Source organism: Rhinatrema bivittatum, chromosome 3 (genome assembly GCF_901001135.1).
Source record: "Rhinatrema bivittatum chromosome 3, aRhiBiv1.1, whole genome shotgun sequence".
NCBI lineage: Eukaryota > Metazoa > Chordata > Amphibia > Gymnophiona > Rhinatrematidae > Rhinatrema > Rhinatrema bivittatum.
This window is the reverse complement of record NC_042617.1, coordinates 505561129-505583119: the sequence shown is the minus strand read 5'-3', so window position 1 is coordinate 505583119 and position 21991 is coordinate 505561129. Positions and strand designations below refer to the sequence as shown.

Sequence of the window (21991 nt, the reverse complement as noted above, 5' to 3'; positions counted from 1 at the left end):
TTTTGCATAGGCCTCCGGCGTGCGCAGAGCCCTGGGACGCGTGTAAGTCCCGGGGCTTCGTAAAAGGGGCATGTCCGGGGCGTGTCCGGGGCGTGTCCGGGGTCAGTGGGCGGTTCGGGGCGGGGCTGGGGCATGGCACCGGCCCGGGGGTGTGGTCGAGGCCTCCAGACCAGCCCCTGGGTCAGGTGATGGCGCGCCAGGAGCCCGCTGACACGCGCAGATTTACACCTGCGTAAATCTAGCAACAAAGGTGGGGAGGGGTTTAGATAGGGCCAGGGGGGTCGGTTAGGTAGGGGAAGGGAGGGGAAGGTGCGGGGGAGGGAATGAAAGAAAGTTCCCTCCGAGGCCGCTCTGATTTTGGAGCGGCCTCGGAGGGAACAGGCATCGCGTGCCGGGCTCGGCGCGCGCAAGTTGCACAAATGTGCACCCCCTTGCGTGCGCCGACCCCGGATTTTATAAGATACGCGCGGCTATGCGCGTATCTTATAAAATCCAGCGTACTTTTGTTCGCGCCTGGTGCGTGAACAAAAGTACGCACTCGTGCAAATTTATAAAATCTACCCCATTGTGTTAGCTAATATATGCTAACTAAATTCTGTTATGCACTGTTTCCTTTCCAGGCATGGGCTGTTTCTGGGGAGCAGAAAAGAAATTCTGGCTGCAGAAGGGAGTGTACTCCACTCAAGTTGGCTATGCAGGAGGCCATACCGCTAACCCTTCTTATCAGGATGTCTGCTCAGGTATGACTGCTTTCCTTTTATGCATCATGAATTGATCAGAAATTGAGCCTTTCTTTTTTTGACAAAAGAAAATCAAGAAGGAAAAGTGACATTATCTGCATTTTCCCAGTATTTCATTTTTCTCTTGGTACATTTTATTCACCCATCAAGTCTTGCTTTGGAGACTTCATTGCATCCAAATTGATATTTATAGTTGCAGGCATTTGTTTTCATTTGTCTGTTAATGGATTTATGCTACTAAGCCTGGGCAATAGGAAGGACAATTCTGAAAGGAAGTTGAGTAACTTACAGGGTCATTTATCACACCGCATGCTGAAACAGCCTATCGCAAATTGCGTATGCAAATGTCAAAACAGATATTAAAATGAGAGGAGGTAGAGCAGGATAAATTTAAAGTAGGGGATGGTAGTTTGGCGTGCGATCTGGATAATCTTTTCCAGGAATACCTGACAGGAAAAAAGACAATATTCTGGGTGACACACTCAATCACCATCTGGACTTAACAGAAGTGGTCTCTGAACCAAAATTTAGCGAACAGGATTCGCCTTGAGTGAGGTCTACCTGAGATCTGTTTGCAGCATCTCTAAACAAGAAGGTTCCTGTTTTCTGCTCCCGGAGCAGATCAGAAGGCAGACTAATGGCAGACTCCTTTTCCCTTCATTAGGAGACAGGTGTTCTGTGTGCCTATCCTCCAATATCTCTGAGGGCCAAAATCTTAATAAAACTAAGAATGGACAGGGAAACTGTGATTTTCGTAGCTCCTTTTTGTCTGAAACAGATTTGTTTTCCCCTTCTTTGGGAATTATCCCTAAAGAAACTAATCAAGTTAAGAATGTCACCAACTTTGGTCATACAGTACCAGAGATCGTTTATCACCCAACACCCAGTCTTTGGCCGTCACTGCCTGTATATGGAAGGGGATGTAATATGGTCCTTTAGTTTCTTTGATAAGATGCCTCAGATCCTTCTAAGAAGGAGTTCAGTAGAAGGTCTTAAGGTTTTAAAAAGAGGAGTGTTATCACTTGGTGTGGGAGCAAGATCCTAGTTACTAGGGATGTACATCGCACAGCTTAACGCCACTGAAAAAGGTGTAGTTAAAATCGGCGTTAAGTCTGTGCGATAGCACTTCGCAGACTGGCAAACCCAGCCCACCCCTAACTCCTCCTCTTTTTCGGATTTGCATTGCACCAAACGATATGGTGCTATTGCGTGCGTTAAAGGTGTTTTCGCATGTGTTAAGGGCCTATCGCATGTGTTAACGGGGCTTTTTGCATGCGATAAGCCCTTAACGCATGCTTAAACGCCTTAGCACATTTTGAGAAATGACCCCCCTTAGTGATCAATGGAGTGACAGATACCACTGCCAAAATGCTCTCATGTCCCTCTTACTTTGCCTACTTTTCATGCCATTTTTGTTGTCCTTTTTGTGCCTTGAGATGTTCTTTCCACCTTTGTTGATGTCCTTTTCCCCTCTTTTGGTGTCTTGAGGTTTTCATACCACTCTTCTTGGTACCCTTTGCCCTTCTTTAGGTGCCTTGTTTTCATGCCACTGTTGTTGGTGCTGTTTGCTCTTCTTTAGATGCCACTGCTGCTGCTTCACCCCTCTTATTTTGCCTTGGGATGTTCATGCACCCTGTCTCCCCACAGAGCCTTTGGGTGTTGCTGCCACTCACTTTGCTACATTACTCTGTACATATCCTTTGTGGTTTTAAACACTAGTACTCCTGCTGTTCTGAGCATCTCTTGGTGTTGTGGGTATTTCTGCCTCTTCTTCGGATGTCTTCAAATTTCTTTCTCAATTCCCTTATTGTTTTCACTATTAATCTTGCCATGCTAATCTGATGCTTTACATACCATACTTACCGTACCTCTCATGTTCCCTTGGGATCTTCATGCCACTTTTACTGTTTGTGTAACTTCACCCCAGTGTGCCAATATAGCACAGGTGAGGCCATAAAGTTATGTATACTCTTTGGGGCAGGAACCCTAACTAGCTCTTGTGCCTCCTCTACTTCCCAAGGTGTGGATTCTCTGGACTGGGGGAAGAAAGGAGTCCTCTCAGGTCCTGATGTGACAAGGATGATTTTCTAACACATTCCCTTGTGTTTCCCCTCAGGAGGATGCTGGTCTCTGTTGTGAGTGCAGGAATAAATACTCTGGAGCCACTTGGTTAGTGTCCAAAATAAAAGGCTTTACTGTTAAGCACTGATAGTGACTGTCACAAAACTCTAACTGCAGCACCACAGAAATCTCTCTTCAGTTCCTTTACAGTTTCTTCCCTCTATCTGTGCAGGATTCACTTATATCAGGACAGGGAAAATATCCACTCTCTTGGTTTAAAGTGAAGTGTAGCTCCCAGATGGGCAGGGGCTTTAGGATGGTTAAAACCCCTTTCAAGCTGATAAGAATAGCAAATCTATGGCACAAAGAGTACATTCTCTCTTTCTCCCCCCCAGGGTGGTGGGTGTCCCCAATGATGTTTTTTCCTTTACTCACGGTTAGCAGATCTTCGGGATCTCCTTGATCTTACACAGTCATTTTAGTACTCACTCTGGATCCTCGATGGAAAGGACCCTCTTTGAAACAAGCAGTACTCTTGCTTGTAGCAGGAAGAAAGGGGCAGCCAAAACCCTTCCTCCTAGATCTTCTAACAAAAGTGTTCTTTCCCCAAAAAGAAACAGAAATTAACAGCGGAGTCCACTCCTCACAGCAGGTCACCGCCACTTCAGGGGTGTATCTTCCCTACCCCTGGGCGGCACACACGCAGGGTTCCCCGATCTCTATGTGTAAGACAGGCCCAGGTGTCCAGTGAGGTTCCTAATAAAATCTCAAAATCCCTAAACTTAGACCTAGAGGGAACTGAACGAGACTGGAAGAGGAAATCCCTCCCGACCCTGATCAGGACCAACAGCCTGGGTTAGCCTGCCTTTACTGACTGGGCCTGTAAAACAACAAAAGTTAACTCCTGACATCTCTGCATTCTATGCTAACCTAAATGGACTGCCTCCCAAGCTGTAGCAAGGGCTCAGATATATATTGTTTCAAGTGGGCTGGTCATTCCAGATCCCGCAGAAGGAGGGGCTGTATTTCAATGGATCCTCCCTTCACTCTAACCTATGCTCTCTCTGTACCTAGGGGTTCCCAATGTGTAATGTGCTTATTTATTTATTTCATTTTAAAACTTGTCCTTGGAGAAAACAGAGTTGCTTATCTGTAACAGGTTTTCTCCAAGAACAGCAGGATGTCAGTCTTCAAAAAATCCACCCACCTCTCCTTGGAGTTGGTTTCTTTGCGGTAGATATTCAAAAGCCATTTAGATGGGTAACTTAAAAGTTACCCATCTAAATGGCAAGGTTTAGTATATTCAGTCCCTTGTACAGCTGGTATCGCTAAGGAACTACTTTGGAAGCGTACAGTTACAGCGTTGCTCCGATAAGTGCAATGGCGCAAGCCTGTCTTTCCAGCGTAGCTCTTTAGCGACATCAGACACGCTGGGCCAGGGTCACTGTAGGAGGCTACCTCGATCTGGGCTGAAGAGAAACTAATATTTAATGCACAGGGAGGGCAAATGGTGGGGTGGGGAGAAGGAGGGACCCATAGATTAAAAGATTTTAAAAAATAAAGATGAAACTTGGGAGTGGGGAGAAGCTGGTGCTGATCCCTGACCTGTCTATTTTTTAAATTTCTGATTTGGGCACTTTGTGGAGGAGGCAGCAGGGTCGAGCCCTGGAGTTTGGGTTGAGAGAGGAAGGGGGAGAAGTCTCGTCAGGGGCTGGAGCCTGTAGACCTGCGGTTTTGGGGTTTTTTCACTAGGATTGTGACTTAAACGACTATCTTTTGAAGATATTCGGTTAATTGGCAGGTTATCCAGCTCACAAGGCTGAATAACTTTATACATAACCAGCTATATTCAAAAGAGTATCCGGTTATGTTTAAAGTTATCCGGCTACTATTAGCCATATAACTTTAATGGGCGATATTTAGTGGGACATTCATCCTACTGAATATCCTGGACAAGTTATCCGGCTAAACTTAGCTGGATAACTTGTCTACTAGATGTCCTACTGAATATGGAGCTCTCCAAGTCTAAGCTAAATTATATGTAACCCCTACTTGGGGTACATAAAATAATGGAAGGGTTTTCCCTGTTTGTTAAGAGCCAACCTTTCCAAATTTATTTAGTGGGTTCTTAGAATAGATCATACAGATGGTAAAGCTGGAGTGGATAAGTTGTTAAATTATTTTTTTTCTGACTGGAAAGGGAGGACTCATTTCAACTTCCCTCCATGAACTCTGGCCCCATGCTTCTCAATAGTGCTGGCTAAAATAAAGTATAGCAGATACCACTTTTAAACTTCAAACTATTACCTTTGACGGTAACTTTTAAACTGCCACATGTGCACGCTTTCATCGGCCTGTGCCCAAGGATGTAGTCATTCTATAATATATGTGCGCATGTTATAAAATAGCCTGGACATGCTACATGTGTGCGCAATTTTAAATGTGTGCGCAAATGCCACATCTACCATGTAAGTGGGGAAATTTTTCAAGGGACAACGCTGTCGTCATTCGTCGTTTTCCCAGTTTAGGGATAGAACTTGCAAATCCCCCTAGTTTAATAGCCTCCCTTCCTCCCTGTTAGTCCCAACCCTTAAAACCCCGCTGACTTCCCTAAATTTTTTTGTGTTAACACTTACACGTCATTCATAGCAGAAGTAAAGTTACGTGGCAAGGGACCTCGGTGTGCACCAGTACACGTACATGTGTACACGCAAATTTCAAGTGTGGATCCTGGAATGCTCATGGCCTACACACAGACCACTCCCACTTCCCGCCCTTTTTTCCAAACTTTTTATTTGTGTGTGCAGTGGGAGATAATCATGTTCACAGGCAGCTAATAAAATCTGTTCAGCGTGCATCAGCCCGACATATTAGTGCATCCACCAATTGATGTGTGCGTCGGGCTTTTAAAATTCACCTTTCAATTTCCAGATGAACCAGCCAGCAACTATTTACAAAGACTGGTAAAGGGTAAAAAGGCACATCTCAGAATTCATGGGCATCAGTCAGAATCACATCATGTCTCCATACATAAAGCATTCTCTGGAACATAATGATGACTTTCCTCCAATTTACATTTGCTACTACCACTCCCAGATACCTCATTCCCAACACTTGTATGAAGAAATGGGGCTCACTCCTTTGATGATTAACTACAGGCGTATCATATCAAAACTCACATCCAAAAGGGACAGCACAGTATCCATAGCTAACACTATTTAAATCTCCTTGGTCTGTGACCTCCCACTCAGCCTCCACCAGATAGGTTTTCTCCGGCATCCCCTTGCCACCGGCATTTGTTTGAAAGTTATCCTCCCTGTCTATATGAAAATACCTTCTCTATTCACGAACCATTTACTTAATCTAATAATGCTATTTACCTTCTCTTCTTTTTTTGTCTGTTCCAATACATCTCTGCCTTTCCATGTTGGCCAGAGCCAACATGGAAAGGCAGAGATGCTCAGAGATTTTAGTTTTGCAATAAAAGTTTTAAAAATGCTGTGACAGTCTTTTAGAAACCTACCACGGTCCTAGAAAAGAATTGGAGACATCTGGACAGATTTGTGTCTAAACCTTTATAACATCTGAATGTATAATTAAATGACCAAAGTTACTTTCATTCTCTATGTTGATAACGTATTGAAAAGGACTCACTGTAAGGAGAAGGTGTTCGCAAAGTAATGAGGACAGTTTAGAACATGTCCTATTGTTGCAGTCATTGTCAATGGAATGAACTCATGTTGTGCCTTTGTCTGCTCTCGTTATAGTTGCCATTGTAAAAATGTGGTGTAAGAAATGTAATGACTGATATTCTTTGAAGACACAGTATTGTGTCACACTGCCTCTTTTCAGTATTTTTTTTAAAACTAAATTGGCTAATCTTGCCACCTCTTTTTTGTGTTAATCCTCACTAACTTGGAAAAAAAGGCTGAAGAGGTCAGTCAATCAAAGCGCAAAACAGAGCATAATTAGATACCAAAAAGTATCTGTGTTTAAAAGAAATTCATTGTAAAAAGAAAAAGTTCATGTACTATGTAAATCCAGTATTTCAGTTCCAGGGCTGTAAGCTCATAGCCCTTTTAAAATAGAATATCAAGCATATAAGATTTGGCAGACTTTAGGTGGCAAATACCTAAATCATTAAATGTCTGGTTACACTCATATTTAAAAAATGCATATTCTATATAATGTCTTGTGACATATTCTCCATATTGCATTGATTTATGTGGTTCATTCATTCAATTCCCATTAAAGTTTCCCTTTGAAAATCATGCTGTTGGTGTAGAGTTGGTACATTGAAGCAGGTACAAATAAACACATGGAAAGTGTGTGCAGCTGATGTCCCTATGTATTTTTATCATGCCTCTGTTTTTTGCCATAGGTAAAAGTGCCCATGCTGTGACTAGCATGAGTACTTTTATTTACATTTGGGGGGGGAAGATGCATAATTTTTAAAAACTCCAATTACATAGATAAGTGCTGTTTTCCCCATAGAAATGACTTTGAAAGCTGTCTTCTTTCTGGGTTCCTTTTGCTCCCTTTGTCTTGACATGCTTTCATGTATACTATATTCAGTCATTCAATCCCAGATTTGATAAGGTTGTGTGGATATAAAATGGATTATCACCATTGTGTAGATCAGACTCAGCTCTTGTTCTTCAGACTGCTGCAATAGCCTTGATATGGTGACAAACCGATGATAAATATTTGGCTGAAACTCAAGCCAGACAAGATTTATGTGTCTTTAATGTGTTGATAAAATCTGTTTCAGTAGCTGATTAGAAACGTATTCTCTCCTAATCAATATTAAATGAAAAGATGTTAGGCATTCTCAGTTGGACCTGATAATTCATAATATTTCTGGGGAGCAGTTTCTTTTTTTTTTTTTAATTATTTGTCAAATCTCATAAATAATTACATCAAGATACTCTTGATACAAGCAATGAAGCATAAAAAAATAAAATAGGACTGTAAATATATTAAATCCAAGGAAAAAAAGGAAGAAATACTTGTATCTCTCTTATTTAGTGCACTCTAATTAGAGATCCAAAATGAAGAAAACCTGGGAGCCAGAGATAAAGAGAATTTGAGCAGGGAATAAAGGAAGTCTTTGGGGAGCAGTTTCATAATAGAACTTTGTGTAGATTTCAAGTCATTAGGCAGCCCCTATATGAATCCTGAACTTCCATCTTTTTTCCTCTGAATTGTCTTTTTAAAGAGAATTCTGTGGTGCGGCTTCTTTATATATTTTTTTCTAAATTTGTTTTATTTGGATATAACAAAATACAGCATACAAAAAAATTGCTCTTGTCTACAATACAAAACCAACTGTTATGGTTTGTGGGTATGTGGACCCTTGGCCCGAGGTGTGAGTTGTCACCATCTGTGGGGAGGAGCCCCATAGATCCACACCGTTGGGAAGCGAGGTCAGGCACGGCAGGGAGCTCTGAGTGAGGCTGTGGAGAGGTCCCGAGGAGTCAGGAGGAATTCCCCAGGAGACAAGCATGCTGAAGATAATACCTGGACTGAGACCCTCGAGGGGGAAGGCTCCAGGCAGGCCGCAGAGTGGGAAGGCTTGAGATTGACATGCAGGAGGTGTAGTGGAGAGACACCCCCAAGGGGCGAAGCTGCGGAGCGAGGGAGGTGCAGCTGTAGAGACATAGGCCAACCTGCGGAACAGGGAAGCCTGAGTCAGGTCTCCGAAGATGATGTATGTTGAAACCCGAGGAGCGGGGAGCACAGTTTCTGTATGATAGAGAAGCACAGCCCAGAGGAGCGGGGAAGTGCAGGCAGTCTTAGTAGCATGTAAGCACGACCTCGAGGAGCAGGGAGGCGAGGACAGTCACAGTGTAGCAGGAGAGCACTGCTCCAAGGAGTGGGACGGTGCTGAGAGTGTCATGTATAGTATGAGGATGCAGACCCGAGGAGCGGGAAGCACTGACAGTCCAACACAGCACGTAAGCACAACCCCGAGGAGTGGGGAAACACTAGGGTAAACTCCTGAGTGGTAAAGGTGTTCCAGGGGGCAGCCCCAAGGAGTGGGGAGCCTTGCAGAATAGGACTTTAGGAAGCGCAGGGCCAGCCCAAGGAGCGGGGAAGGCCAGGAGACAAGGTCCCCGAAAGAACGCCCACTGGCCCCCGAGGAGTGGGTACCATACAGAGTCCAAAGTCCAACGTAGCCCAATAGCGTAGCCACAGGAGCATGGAGCAGGAGCTAGTAGAAATGACAGAACTTGTTACCAAGTCCACTAGCTGAGGGCGAAGGTGGAGCTTATGTACCTTGATCTGATGACATCATCAAACAGGGATGCCCCCAAGGTTCCCGCTGAAGAGGCTTCAAAGGAGGGCCCAGTGGCACGCACGCACGCACGCTCCTAGGAAGGCCTGGAGACAACATGGGTGGCGGCGGCGTCTCCGCCGCCACGAGGAGCCATGGAGAACGTGGTGGTGGAGATTGGCCTGTGCAGAGAGCAGACCCGGGGAGGACTGGAGAACGGTGCAGGATGTAGGTAAGCGCGGTCACAGCCGTCTGTGACCGACGGACATATCACCAACAAGGATAAAAAATCATTCTCCATGTGAATGAAAACTAATAACAATAAGCTTCAACATGCCATTTTCAGAAGAACCCTGCTATTAATCTTTACTCCCCTCTATAGAACACCCTCACATCCCCACCAGTGATTCCACATACACAATCACTCATACATCTCTCTTATTCTACATTTTTATCTTTTAGAAGTGAAGGTTTTTCTCCATCACCTTTTTTTCCATCTTCCAATCTGAAGAATATCCATCTGTTGCAAAGCATTGCGATCATTTACATTTAGAAGATCAAAAAAAAATTTCCAGGACTGAACATAGTCTCCTGATAATTTTCTAGCCAGCAGTGTTACATCACATCTTTCCATTTGCAATAGATAAATCATACTTTCTCACCACATAGAAAATAAAGGAGCATTATCCGTTATCCATTCCCTGAGAATGTATTTACATGCCACCATCAGTACTAGAATAAGGAATAAAGAGTGTCCTTTCGGGATATCAGGAACTATAGAGTGTATTGCTGTCGTATCTCCCAATAACAGAATATCCCTTTTGAATGGCAGCACTATATTGATACATTTGTTCAGCTACTTCATTACCTCCTGCCAAAATGTGAATTTTTCAATTTTACATTTATGACAGTCATCTGTGTCCAACAGTTTAATTTTAAATAAACATATCCTATCCACTTGACAATGATATACTATTTTATACTCTATTTCCTTATAATGTACTGCTACTTGTAACCTATGTATGACTTGAAATAAAACCCTGGGATGATCAAATTTAAAAGACACTCCAATTTCTCTAGACCAATATTTCACCAACCATGTCCTATATTTGTCTTACAGAAACCATACCACTGAGAAATAGAATTCTTTCCCCTTGCTATGCATTCCATCTCAAGAATGATTTTGATCTAGGCGTCATAATGGATAACACATTGAAATCGTCAGTTCAGTGTGCTGCGGCAGTCAAAAAAGCAAACAGAATGTTGGGAATTATTAGAAAGGGAATGGTGAATAAAACGGAAAATGTCAGAATGCCTCTGTATTGCTCCATGGTGAGACTGCACCTTGAATACTGTGTACAATTCTGGTCACCCCATCTCAAAAAAGATATAATTGCGATGGAGAAGGGCTACCAAAATGATAAGGGGAATGGAACAGCTCCCCTATGAGGAAAGACTAAAGAGGTTAGGACTTTTCAGCTTGGAGAAGAGAGGGCTGAGGGGGGATATGATAGAGGTGTTTAAAATAATGAGAAGTCTAGAATGGGTGGATGTGAATCGGTTATTTACTCTTTCAGATAATAGAAAGACTAGGGGGCACTCCATGAAGTTAGCATGGGGCACATTTAAAACTAATCGGAGAAAGTTCTTTTTCACTCAACACACAATTAAACTCTGGAATTTGTTGCCAGAGGAAGTGGTTAATGCAGGTAGTGTAGCTGTGTTTAAAAAAGGATTGGATAAGTTCTTGGAGGAGAAGTCCATTACCTGCTATTAATTAAGTTGACTTAGAAAATAGCCACTGCTATTACTAGCAACAGTAACATGGAATAGACTTAATTTTTGGGTACTTGCTAGGCTCTATGACCTGGATTGGCCACTGTTAGAAACAGGATACAGGGCTTGATGGACCCTTGGTCTGACCCAGCATGGCATGTTCTTATGTTCTTCTTATGTTCTTAATAATAGTAAAGAGTCATTTAAGTTTCCCACTAATGCATTCCCCAAGATACTTCAACTGGCAAGCAGAATTATATAATTTAAAGCGAGGAGTGTTAATTCCTCCCCAAGCATTGCTTCTGATTAACTTGTTGTATGCTATTGTAACCCCATCCCGGTGTGCAAACTTAGCATGGGTGAGTCCCTAAACTAATTTGTAATTCTTTGGGGCAGGGATCCTGGCTAGCTCTCCAACCTTCTGTTCTTCCCAAGGTGTAGGTTCTTTCGACTGGTGGAAGAAAGAAGTCCTCTCACGTCCCAGTGCGGGGAAACTAACTCTCCTCTCCTGACTTCCTGGATGATAATGATCCTTGTGTATCTGGCAGTGCCAACTAAGTCAATGGAGCCACTGGGCTAGTTTCCAAATAAATCATTACTGTTGCAAATGAGTGAAATGGCATAAAACCGATCCACAGCACCACAGAATTAGTTTGTTTACAGTCTTCACCTCTATCTGTGAAGGAATATAGGCTGCCAGAGCCAGGGGAACATCTGCCCTCCAGGGCTTGGAAAAAATAGTCCCCAGGTGGGTGGGATGTCCTTTAGATGGGCAGAATACCCCTTCCAACTGGCAAATATACAATATCTCTGTCTCTGCACAGAGAGATAAGCTCTCTCCCCAGGGGTTTGGAAGCACCTGATGGGTATCTCCAAGGATGTTAGGCTTTGCCTTTACTCACAGTTAGTTGATTTCTAGATTCTTTTGTTTCTGATGCAACTATTTCCTTTTGTCAGTTGTGATCACTAATGTGAAGGATCCCTGAAGCAGGACTCTTTGTGCTTCAGTCAGGAAGACAGGGCAGTCAAAACCTCTTCCTGTATCTTAAACTCAATCTTTTCAAAAACTGAAGATACCACCGAAGTATACCTTAGAGCAGGTCACTGACACTTCCTTCCTCATTGAGGATAAAGATGGCAGGTCTTTCATAACCTGCCCAGACCCAGGGTTCCCCGTTCTCTGGGCCCAGGAGCTGAACAGGCTCCAGTAAGGCTCCTACCACTTAAAAGGTTAAATTTCCAAAAAATGTACCCAGAGGGGAAAATACAGTGAGTGGACTGGAAAGGAAAGACCCCTCCTGAACCTGGTCAGGACCACCAAACATGACTTGCTTGGCTCTTCTGTCTGGGCCAGCAAAACAACAAAAGCTAAGCTCCTCTCTACCTCTGAATTCTTTCTCAAACTCAAAGGACTGCCTCCTGAGCTGTAGCTGGAGAGCTGCCATATAGTATTACTAGGGGGACTGCCATTCCAGATCCCACAGAAGGAGGGTCTGTATTTGAATGGATCCGTCCCACTAACCATCCTGCACTAACTATCTGACACTGAAAACCGAGGACTTAATGGTAACAGAACTGAGTGTCTGTTACACTAACTTGGGTTGACGCCCTCTCCATACAAATTTCACAAACATAGATTTAAGCGTAACTAAATCCTCATTCTTCAGCCAACAGGGAAGCATTTGTAATCAGCAATTCTCTCCAGATGTTCAGCTGATGCAGCGTTCCCTCTATCACAGCCTTTATATTCAGCTCATAAAGTGAGGACAATGTATTCAGTATCCAGACTCCTAAATAATTCATCTTTAGGGGAGCCCATCTAAAAAGAAATGGACCATCACACAAATCAGCATATCATTACAGAGAGGCAAAACCTTAGATTTATCATAATTTATCGTAAGACCTACAAAGGATTGAAAAATTGTAAAAATAGACATTAAGGGGCGGATTTTCAAAGCCCTACACGTGTAAATTAATAGAATTTACACACGTAGGGGGGGTTACGTGTGCCAGGCCTATTTTACAAAGGCCCGGTAATGCTCCATTTGCCGCTGTGTTGGAGGATCGTGTGCTGGCAGGCTGCCGACATGCGCAACTTGCGCCTGCTCGGACCAGGCCCAAAAGGTAAAACAAAGGTCAGGGGGGTTTAGAATAGGGCTAGGGAGTGGGAGGGTTAGGAAAAGGGGAAAGGAGGTTAGGTTTGGGGGTTAGGAAATTCCCTCCGAGGCCGATCCGAAATTGGAGCAGCCTGGGAGGGAACAGGGGAAGACCATGGGCGTTGGCACGCGCAAGATGCACTAGTGTGCACTCCCTTGTGTGCGCCACCCCCGATTTTATAACATGCACGCACCTGCACGCGCATGTTAAAAAATTGAGCGTCCATGTGTGTGCGTCGGGTAGCGTGCGCACATGGACGCCTGCGCATAGGTATTAAAATCTTCCCCTATGAGCTCAATAGCTTTACAAGCATCTGTTAAAAACAACAGAAAGTCATCTGCAAAAAGACATATCTTAATTTCCCGCTTCCCAATCACAATTCCCCCAATCTCTGAATTTCTTTTCCCTTTAGCCACCAATGGTTCCAAAGTCAACACAAATAAATGTGGTAACAATGGGCATCCCTGATGTGTACCCCCTTGTAGAGTAAATTCCTTAGAAAGTGAGCCGTTCACCATAATGCGTGCTTTTCGGTCAGTTCATAATAGCCAAATCCAATCTACAAAATGTCCTTTGATCCCAAACTTGGCTGATACCCAAAACATAAAAGACCAATTTACCTTGTTGAATGCTTTTTCTGCATCTAAATTCAAAACCATAGGGCTGGATTTTAATACCTATGCGTGGGCGTACATTTGTGCGCGCAACCTGGCGCGCACAAATGTGTGCCCGATTTTATAACATGCGCGCACAGCCATGCGCATGTTATGAAATCCGGGGTCGGTGCGCGCAAGGGGGAGTACCTTGCGTGCGCCAAGCCCTTGGGGAGCCCTGCTGGCTTTCCCCGTTCCCTCCATGGCTGCTCCAAAATCGGAATGGCCTTGTAGGGAACTTTCCTTCTGCCCCCCCCCCCCACCTTCCCCTCCCTTCCCCTACCTAATCTGTCACCCAGCCCTACCTAAACCCCCCCCAACCTTTATTTTATAAGTTGCACCTGCCTCCGGGCAGGTGTAGGTTGCGTGCGCCGGCTGATGGCCAGCCCGCAATCCTGGGGACAGCGGCAAATGGCCGCTATACCTGGAGTCTCTGGCCCCGGCCCTGCCCTGGACCGCCCCGCCTCAGACCACCCTGCCCCAGACCACCCCGCCCATGCCCCACCCCTTTTTTCAAGCCCCGGGACTTACACGCATCCTGGGGCTTTATGCGTGCCGCCGGACCTTTTGAAATTTACACGCATATGGCTTTGAAAATCTGCCCCATAGTTTTGTTCCTCCGCAGCTTATTGTCAGACAATATCACTAATAATTTTTGAAAAATGTTAATTCCATATCTTCCAGACACAACGCCAGTCTGTTCAGGCTCTACTAAAGATGGCAATACATTATTCAGTTTGTTAATATGGAAGCCAATAATTTCAAATAAACATTGAGAAGTGAGATCGGGTGATAAGAAGGGGACCCCACATCTCTATCCTTTTTTGGCAACACTATCACGAATGCCTGATTCATATGAGAAGTGTAAAACCCATGTAGTAAGGCATAGTTAAACATTTCCTTGGGTGGCTTCAGCAGCTGGAATTTGAGAATTTTGTAAAACTCAGAACCTAATCCATCTGCTCCAAGGGCTTTACCAAGTTTTAACCTCCCAATATCTGTAAAAATCTCTGCATCTGAAATGGGCATATTAAGTTTGTCCAATAGTTTCCCCTGTAATTCAGGAAGAGAAAAACCTTCGAAAAAGCTCTCCCTCATTTAAGCATCAATTTAACCCACAGAATACAATTCCTGATAATAAGACCTAAATATCTCCAAAATTTTGTTTGTATCAGTTAATGGGGTTTGTAATATAGTTTTTTTTTGCTCATACTCTTAACTAAGTGAGTCATCAACTTCCCAGTCTTGTTTCCAAATTTATGAAATTGGCAGCGAAAGTAATTGATAGAGCAGACTGCCTTTAAATGATGTAAATGATTCAACAATGCTTTTGTCTCATCCATAGCTTTTTTAACCTCTCCAGAAAGAGAAGAAATATGTTATTTTTTTAAATCATGCAATGTTCTAGATAGTTTCAAGATCTCTATATCTCTCTACTTCCTTTTCCTTACCATGTAAGCCATTATCTCCCCCTCCCCCCCTCATTACTGCTTTCCCCACCTCCCCTAAAATCATCGGGGATACATTAGGTTCTTCGTTAAATTGCTTGTTCTCCATCCACTTATGATATAAAATATAACAACTCCAAATCTTTAAACAGACCCAGGCTCATCTGGCATAAGAAATTGTCCCTATTTACTTTAGCTATCATTAGAGCCATGAAAACAAGAGCATGATCAGAGAAAATAGTGTTACCAATAGAGATCTTTAGGACTATAGGAAACAAATGCTCCAGGATGAGAATATAGTCTATTCTGGAATAGCTCTGGTAAGGATTAGAAAAAAAAAAGTATAAAAAGTGTAATAATCGCCATATATCTAAAACATCCAATTCCCTTTGCAGCAAATGTACCCACCTACAGCTTTCATGCAAATTAGAGGTTTGTGCAGGCCTGCAATCTTCATTACTATCTGCTACAACATTCAAGTCCCCCCCAAACAGCAAAGAATACTCAGGAAAGTCCAAAAGTGAGGTGATAATAGTCAAGAACAATCTGGTGTATATATATTGGGGGTATCCAGATTGATATAATATATTTCAGCCCATAAAGCATCCCAATTAAAAAAAATGCTCTTCTGGATCCTTAAGAGTTTTTTCTATATATGAATGTGAGTTACCACCCCCCTCTGTCTACGAGAATAAGATGCAAAACTATAACTACCGACCCAGTTCTTTTTCAGTTTCCTCATCAGTCATGTCTCCTGCAAACAAGCTATATGAATCTTTTGTTTTTCAATATAGAAAGTATTTTTGTCCTTTTTATAGGGGAGTGAATGCCATCCACATTCCATGATACAAACTTTAGCTCACCTATTACAGAAGAGGATAAAACCATCCCTGTCAACTGTAAGATGAACTGGTAGCATTACAATCGCAAAAATACCCTGCAACCCCAGCTAGATGCAGGATTTGAGCCCTATAGGATATCCTTTCGACCCATATCTATCTATCTATCTATTTATTTATTTATATATATATTTATTTATTTAAAGTCTTTTCTATACCATCGCTAAGTTATATACCATCGCAACGGTTTACATGTAGGCACATAAGTAAGTTTGGAGTAAGCGTACTATAGTACATTCTAACAGGTGCCATTAAGTTTCGGTTACATTAAATCATAAAAATACATGCAAATGTTTAGTGATGTATGTTCTGGCCAGGTGTACCTAGAAGGTACTTTTACAGGTCAAAAAAATCGCATTTACTGTGTTATATTATTACATTCATTATGTACTCAATTTGTTAAAATATTGAATTGCACATTTATGAGAATAGTGCTGTGTGCCGGTGCTCTTCTGTTTATTCCAGTGTATTTTCTATTCTCCAGTATCTTCCACACTTTTAACATCCCCCACCAGAATCCTTCACCCCTATAGCTCCAAAGTATCCCCATATCCCTCCCCTCATTGACAACCTTACCTTCTACCCCTCTCCTATCTCCCCCCTCTAAGCTCACCTGATCTTTCTCCCACCCTCCACCCCACACCCATTCCCATGCAGACACCATCCATTCCACACTCTCAAAAAAGAATCTCCCCTTTACTGTAGCTCCAAGGGACCTCCATCTTCCAGCCTCCAGCATCTCCATCTTACAGCCAGAAATATAAAATGGGCCCGCAGGAATCCTGCATCTTCTTTATTTTAAAGGATAACTGTTAAAACTGACTAATCATGTGAATTATGGAAAGCAATAGCAAAAGAACTATACAATCAACTAAAATATTTTCTGTTTCCAAGATTTTATTTACTACATTCGTATGAAGTCCTGCTAACACAGAGAGAGAAATTTATTTTACTGGTGGTGCAGTCCTTGCCATGCATGATATCCCATATTGGCTTATGCCCACTGAACTAGAAGTGTTTTACTTTTTGTTCTAGCTCTTGTAGCTTCAATTGAACTATAAGTATTCATCAGACATAAACAGTGGTATAAATAACGAAGTAACTGCTGCTGTACACCAATGATATCCTATTTCTTTCCTTTTCTTTCCCTAGCTTCTTTGTTCTTCCAGCTCAGGAGGAATCTGGGCTTGATCTGGCTCCATGAGCCTGTATTACAACCACCTAGGGATTTTCTTCCTATTTTAAAAGCCCTCATCCCCACCATACCTACTCCGGTCATTTTAGTGATCGTCCTGGGCCAGGGGCCATTCACCAAGGCTACTTCTGGAACCCTGTAATCATGGGCCCTGAATCTGGCCACCAAGTGTCATTCTTAAGCAATGTCAATGATTCCTTCCCCTGGGTACTTGCCAGGTTCTTATGGCCTGGACTGGCCACTGTTGGAAACAGGATGCTGGGCTTGATGGACCCTTGGTCTGACCCAGTATGGCATGTTCTTATGTTCTTATGACCTGTGAATTCTACCTCCATAGCATCTCCAGCCCCAGCTAACCCGGGCTGTAGAAGACCCAAATTGGGGACCAAATCAGGGATGTTCCCCTTGGCAGTGCACAGCACTTGCCACCTGAGCCACCAGGCTACCCCTTCATCCTATTTCATAGCTCCTCACAGACTTGTATTCTAGCATTGATGGGAGTAAACCATGAATTCAGTGATTATTCTGATTTTAAAATACTTTCTGGGTAAGTTGTATGATATGAGAATGGGCAGTATGCAGAAATTTGCAAATTACATTTCCTGTTTTATCACTATCAAAAATATTACATGGCTGGGAGTCTTAATCTCAAAAAATATAAGTTATTTATTTGAAGCCAATTTCCAAAAATGTTTACACAAATTTCACACGATCTCAGATAACAGGTTAACCTGGACCAGTTGCTATACTCACCTTGTTATTGAGGATTCCTAACTTGTTCTTTAAAAAATGTAATGCTAATATATCTAACTGTATCTAGGTGGACTGGAGGCCTTGACTTTCAGCTAAAATTCTCACAACACATAGAAATAAGAGTAGTCTACTTCCAGATTTGAAGCTTTTTAGTGGGGATGAGTGCTAAGAGGCCGGGTATGCTGGAATAATGGACTCCGAGGTTGAGAGAACATTGTACACATCTCATCTTTGTGTGAGTTTCCTCACTTTGAAAGACATAAAATCTTCACAAGGGTGCACTATTCTATTCGTATGTCTCATTCTGCATGTAAAAGTGGCCCTAACCCCTACACTACTACCTAAACCTCACCTCGAGTTACTAGGTGGTTTCCTATAGTAGCATAAATAGCTGCTTACTATGGTACCTCCAGGGGCTCTCTCACTCTTTCTCTCTCTCTCTTACATATCTCAGGCCCTTCCCCAGCCTAAAAATGCCCAAAACAGAATTTGCAAACAAACTGTAATATGGGCATATTGCATGACATTGCACAGCTTAACGCAATTGAAAAAGGTGTAGTTATTTTTGGCGATATCGTGCATTATGGCTTTGCAGAATTCCCACCCTGACTCCTCTCCAATCCCTCCCGTTTTAAAAATTTACATTGTACCATGAGTTACGGTGCTTATCACATGCATTAAGGTGTTTTTTGCATGCAAAAATGCCTTAACACATGCAAAAAATGCTATAACGCGATTTGATAAATGAACCTGTAGGCTTGGGTTTACCACCACAAATAAGGCCAACTCATATTGATCTTTTTCCCTCAACTGCGGCCCAACTATCCCTGGGTAATAAACATTTCAAATATCTCTTGGAGGGGGTTGTTAAATAGGTCTATCCCGATATCAGACAAGTCAAATCCATCAGCATATAAAGCCCCAAGCAGGCATCACAAATCCACTCATGCCTAAACCGAAAACATCTCTGAGACTCTACCCAACACCCAGTTTGCCAGTTCACCTTCTTAACCCCTCACTTCCAAAGCAGCTGATTCTGAAATTTGAACCAAATAATAATATCAGGCCATCCATGATATTCATTAAACTACCCAAATCCTTTCTTACTGCTGCTACAAAATCTCTACACGGCCAAGCCCCCATGTCATTACCCCTCAAATGAAGAACTAATACTTCTGGAGCTTGATGAATCCACAAAGGGTCATGCAGGATGGATACCTTCTGGTTCCAGCGCATACCTCGCAGTCCGAACCAGCATATCGGCTTCCTCACTGATGCCAGTCCCAAGTTACATAAGAACATAAGATATGCCATACTGGGTGTTGCAACTGTCCCTTCCCAACGGCTGCACTCCTCCTACCTCTCTCCTTTTGCTCCTCCTCTTGCTGTTAATGGACGCCTGGCTGCCGCGGCATCTGTCTGCCGTCCTTTCCGGCATCCCCGGACCGGCTTGGGCGCTACCTCCTGCCATGCTCCATCTGTACCTTACGGCATGTGCGCCGCATGGCCCTCGTTCTTATTTCCTACTTGGCGCGAACCTCAGGGGCGTCCCCCTGTGATGATGTCACGCTCCCCGGATATTTAAAGCCTACACTGTTTGCTAGCCTTTGCGTTAGCAAGGGGAATTCTATGGATGGGATTCGCTCTCCGTACCCAGCTACTCTGCCTCCAATCTTCATTGGACTCTTAACGCTAATGGGGTACCCGCTCCTCGGGGGCCTCACTTGCTTTTCGGTCAGTATCAGGAAACCGGTACTCATTCCTCGAGGGCCCATGTTCCCTGACTCGCTGCCTGCTCCTACCTTCTCTTCTGCCTGGAAGGATTCGCTATCTTCAACACCAGTGAGTACTACCATCTCCACCTCAGAGCTTTCCCTGGAACCAGGTACTCGCTCCTCGAGGGCCTTCCTCCGTTCCAGTCCTGGTGCCATCTCCTACATGGAACCACTGTGTGAGTACATCTCCTACAAGCCTCTCAGCTCTCAAGGATCAGGTATTCACTCCTCAAGGGCCTGCTCTTCCTATCCTGGGGTTCTCCATACTGAGGCTTGTTCATATTCCACTGTACTCATTATTCTCAGTTCTTTCCACTACAGCACTGCTACCGGAGGAGCCGATGTTCCAGCGCCTGAGGGATACTAGCCCAGCCGGGCTACTTCAACTACTCATCACTGCCACCTCTGGTGGCTACACAACATTGTTTAAATAAAGATCAATCTCTGTGTTTGTGTGTCCTCAGCTGAGCCTGACCTGTGACCCCTCACGGGACTGCCCCCCGTGGGTGTGGTCAGCTGCCACAGTGTCCAAGGGTCCACCCAAACCTCACTAATTATAACACTGGCTCAGAAGAAGGTCTATAAAGCCCAGTTCCCTGTTTCTAGCAAATGCCAATCCAAGTCACAAGTGCCTGGCAAGTACCCAAACATTAAATAGATCCCATGCTACTAATGCAGGAAACAAGCAGTGGCTATTTCCTATTGATTATTAGCAGTGTCCTAATAATTCCTAACATTCTGTTTGCTTTTTTGACCACCACAGCACACTGAGCCAACGATTTCAATGTATTATCAATTATGTCGCTCAGATCTTTTTTTTGGGTGGTAACTCCTAATATGGAAACTAACATAGTGTAACAACAGCATGGGTTGTTTTTCCCTATTTACATCATCTTGCATTTGTCCACATTATATTTAATCTGCCATATGGACATATGCCCGGTCATCCTGCAGTTTATCTCAATCTGCTTTTGATATAACTATTCTGAATAATTATGTGTGATCTGCAAATTTGATCACCTCACTCATCGTACCGCTTTCCAGATCTTTAAAAATATTCTTGATAATTAGATTCAATCAACTCATCTCCCATTACATAATATTTCCATGCACCTCACATAATTGTAAGTTAACCTGTCATATTGCTTGTAAAAATTGGATTGCATATTCTACCTATTAATCTCTACTGGCTAACACTAAAACTTTAGTTCTCTTTCAAATAGCTATTAAAACTCCTTGCTAGAGCCTACATTTTCCCTTACCTTAGCTATATAACTTTAAGGGATTAGTGAGTATTTAACAGAATGTCCTTCATTCAATGCAACAATTGTAGTGCTTATGACTCAAGGCCTATCATTTGGAGAACAAAAGGGTGCCCCTTTGGTCATCAGCTGAATGCAATTAAAATGGAGCTGATTCATCTAAGGGAGAAACTGTCCACATTTCAATTAACCTCCCAATCCTTGAACCATCCAAAATCTCTCCCACATCTCCCACAGAGGGTACAGAAACACAGGAAAAAATGGTTTACACTGGGCTCTGGTAGAACAAGAAATGTGACAAACAGATACCCACCTTCCCCAACATTACAGCAGCCTGAGCATCAACCCCCACTCCCAGAGAAGTCAGGCATCCAGCATTCAAAAACCCAGGAACAATTGGAGAACAGTGGGCTCTGGAAGAATAAGACCTGTGAAGAAGAAGAGACACCCACTCTCCCCACTGGTACGCCTACAAAATGCCTTTTCTGCATTGGAGAATGAAGAAACCTCAGCAATAGATTTTGAAGGGCTTTCTAAAAGTGAGGTCACCCATTGCACCCAGAAGCCTTTCAACAGAATTAAATGTCAGAAAAGGAAACTGCTTCTGCTGGGAGATTCAGTCATCAAAGAAACCAATTTGGGAGCACATTTTGATGGTGACATATCAGTTAAATGCCTTCCAGGATCCTCAGCTAGTAGAAATACAAACCAGTTACTCCAAGTCATTGAAGATGAAAGAAGAAACTTTGATATCAGTGTTATCATCCATCTGGGGATCAACAACCTCAACAGAATTGGAAGCTGGGGTCGAGTATGGAGCAGTAAAAGGCTATATGGAAAAGATGGCCTACATTTGTCAGTAGCAGGAAAGAGGATGTTATCTGAGAAATTCAGATCATATATTACCAGGCATTTAAACTAAAGAATGGGGGTGGCCAATAACAGGGATATGTCACCCCCAAGCAATAAAAGCTATAAAAGATGAGGGAGGAGAA

The 21991-nt window shown here is 43.2% G+C and overlaps 1 protein-coding gene across 3 annotated transcripts in view; it reads left to right on the top strand.

The window, feature by feature from the left end:
- Positions 1 to 21991, top strand: part of MSRA (methionine sulfoxide reductase A) — a 1098176-nt gene that overhangs the window by 553279 nt on the left and 522906 nt on the right. For all 3 annotated transcript variants that reach the window (XM_029596156.1, XM_029596155.1, XM_029596157.1), the window contains one exon: positions 621 to 740. In XM_029596156.1, the coding sequence (XP_029452016.1) occupies positions 621 to 740 (120 nt within the window). The remainder of the gene's footprint in view (positions 1 to 620; positions 741 to 21991) is intronic.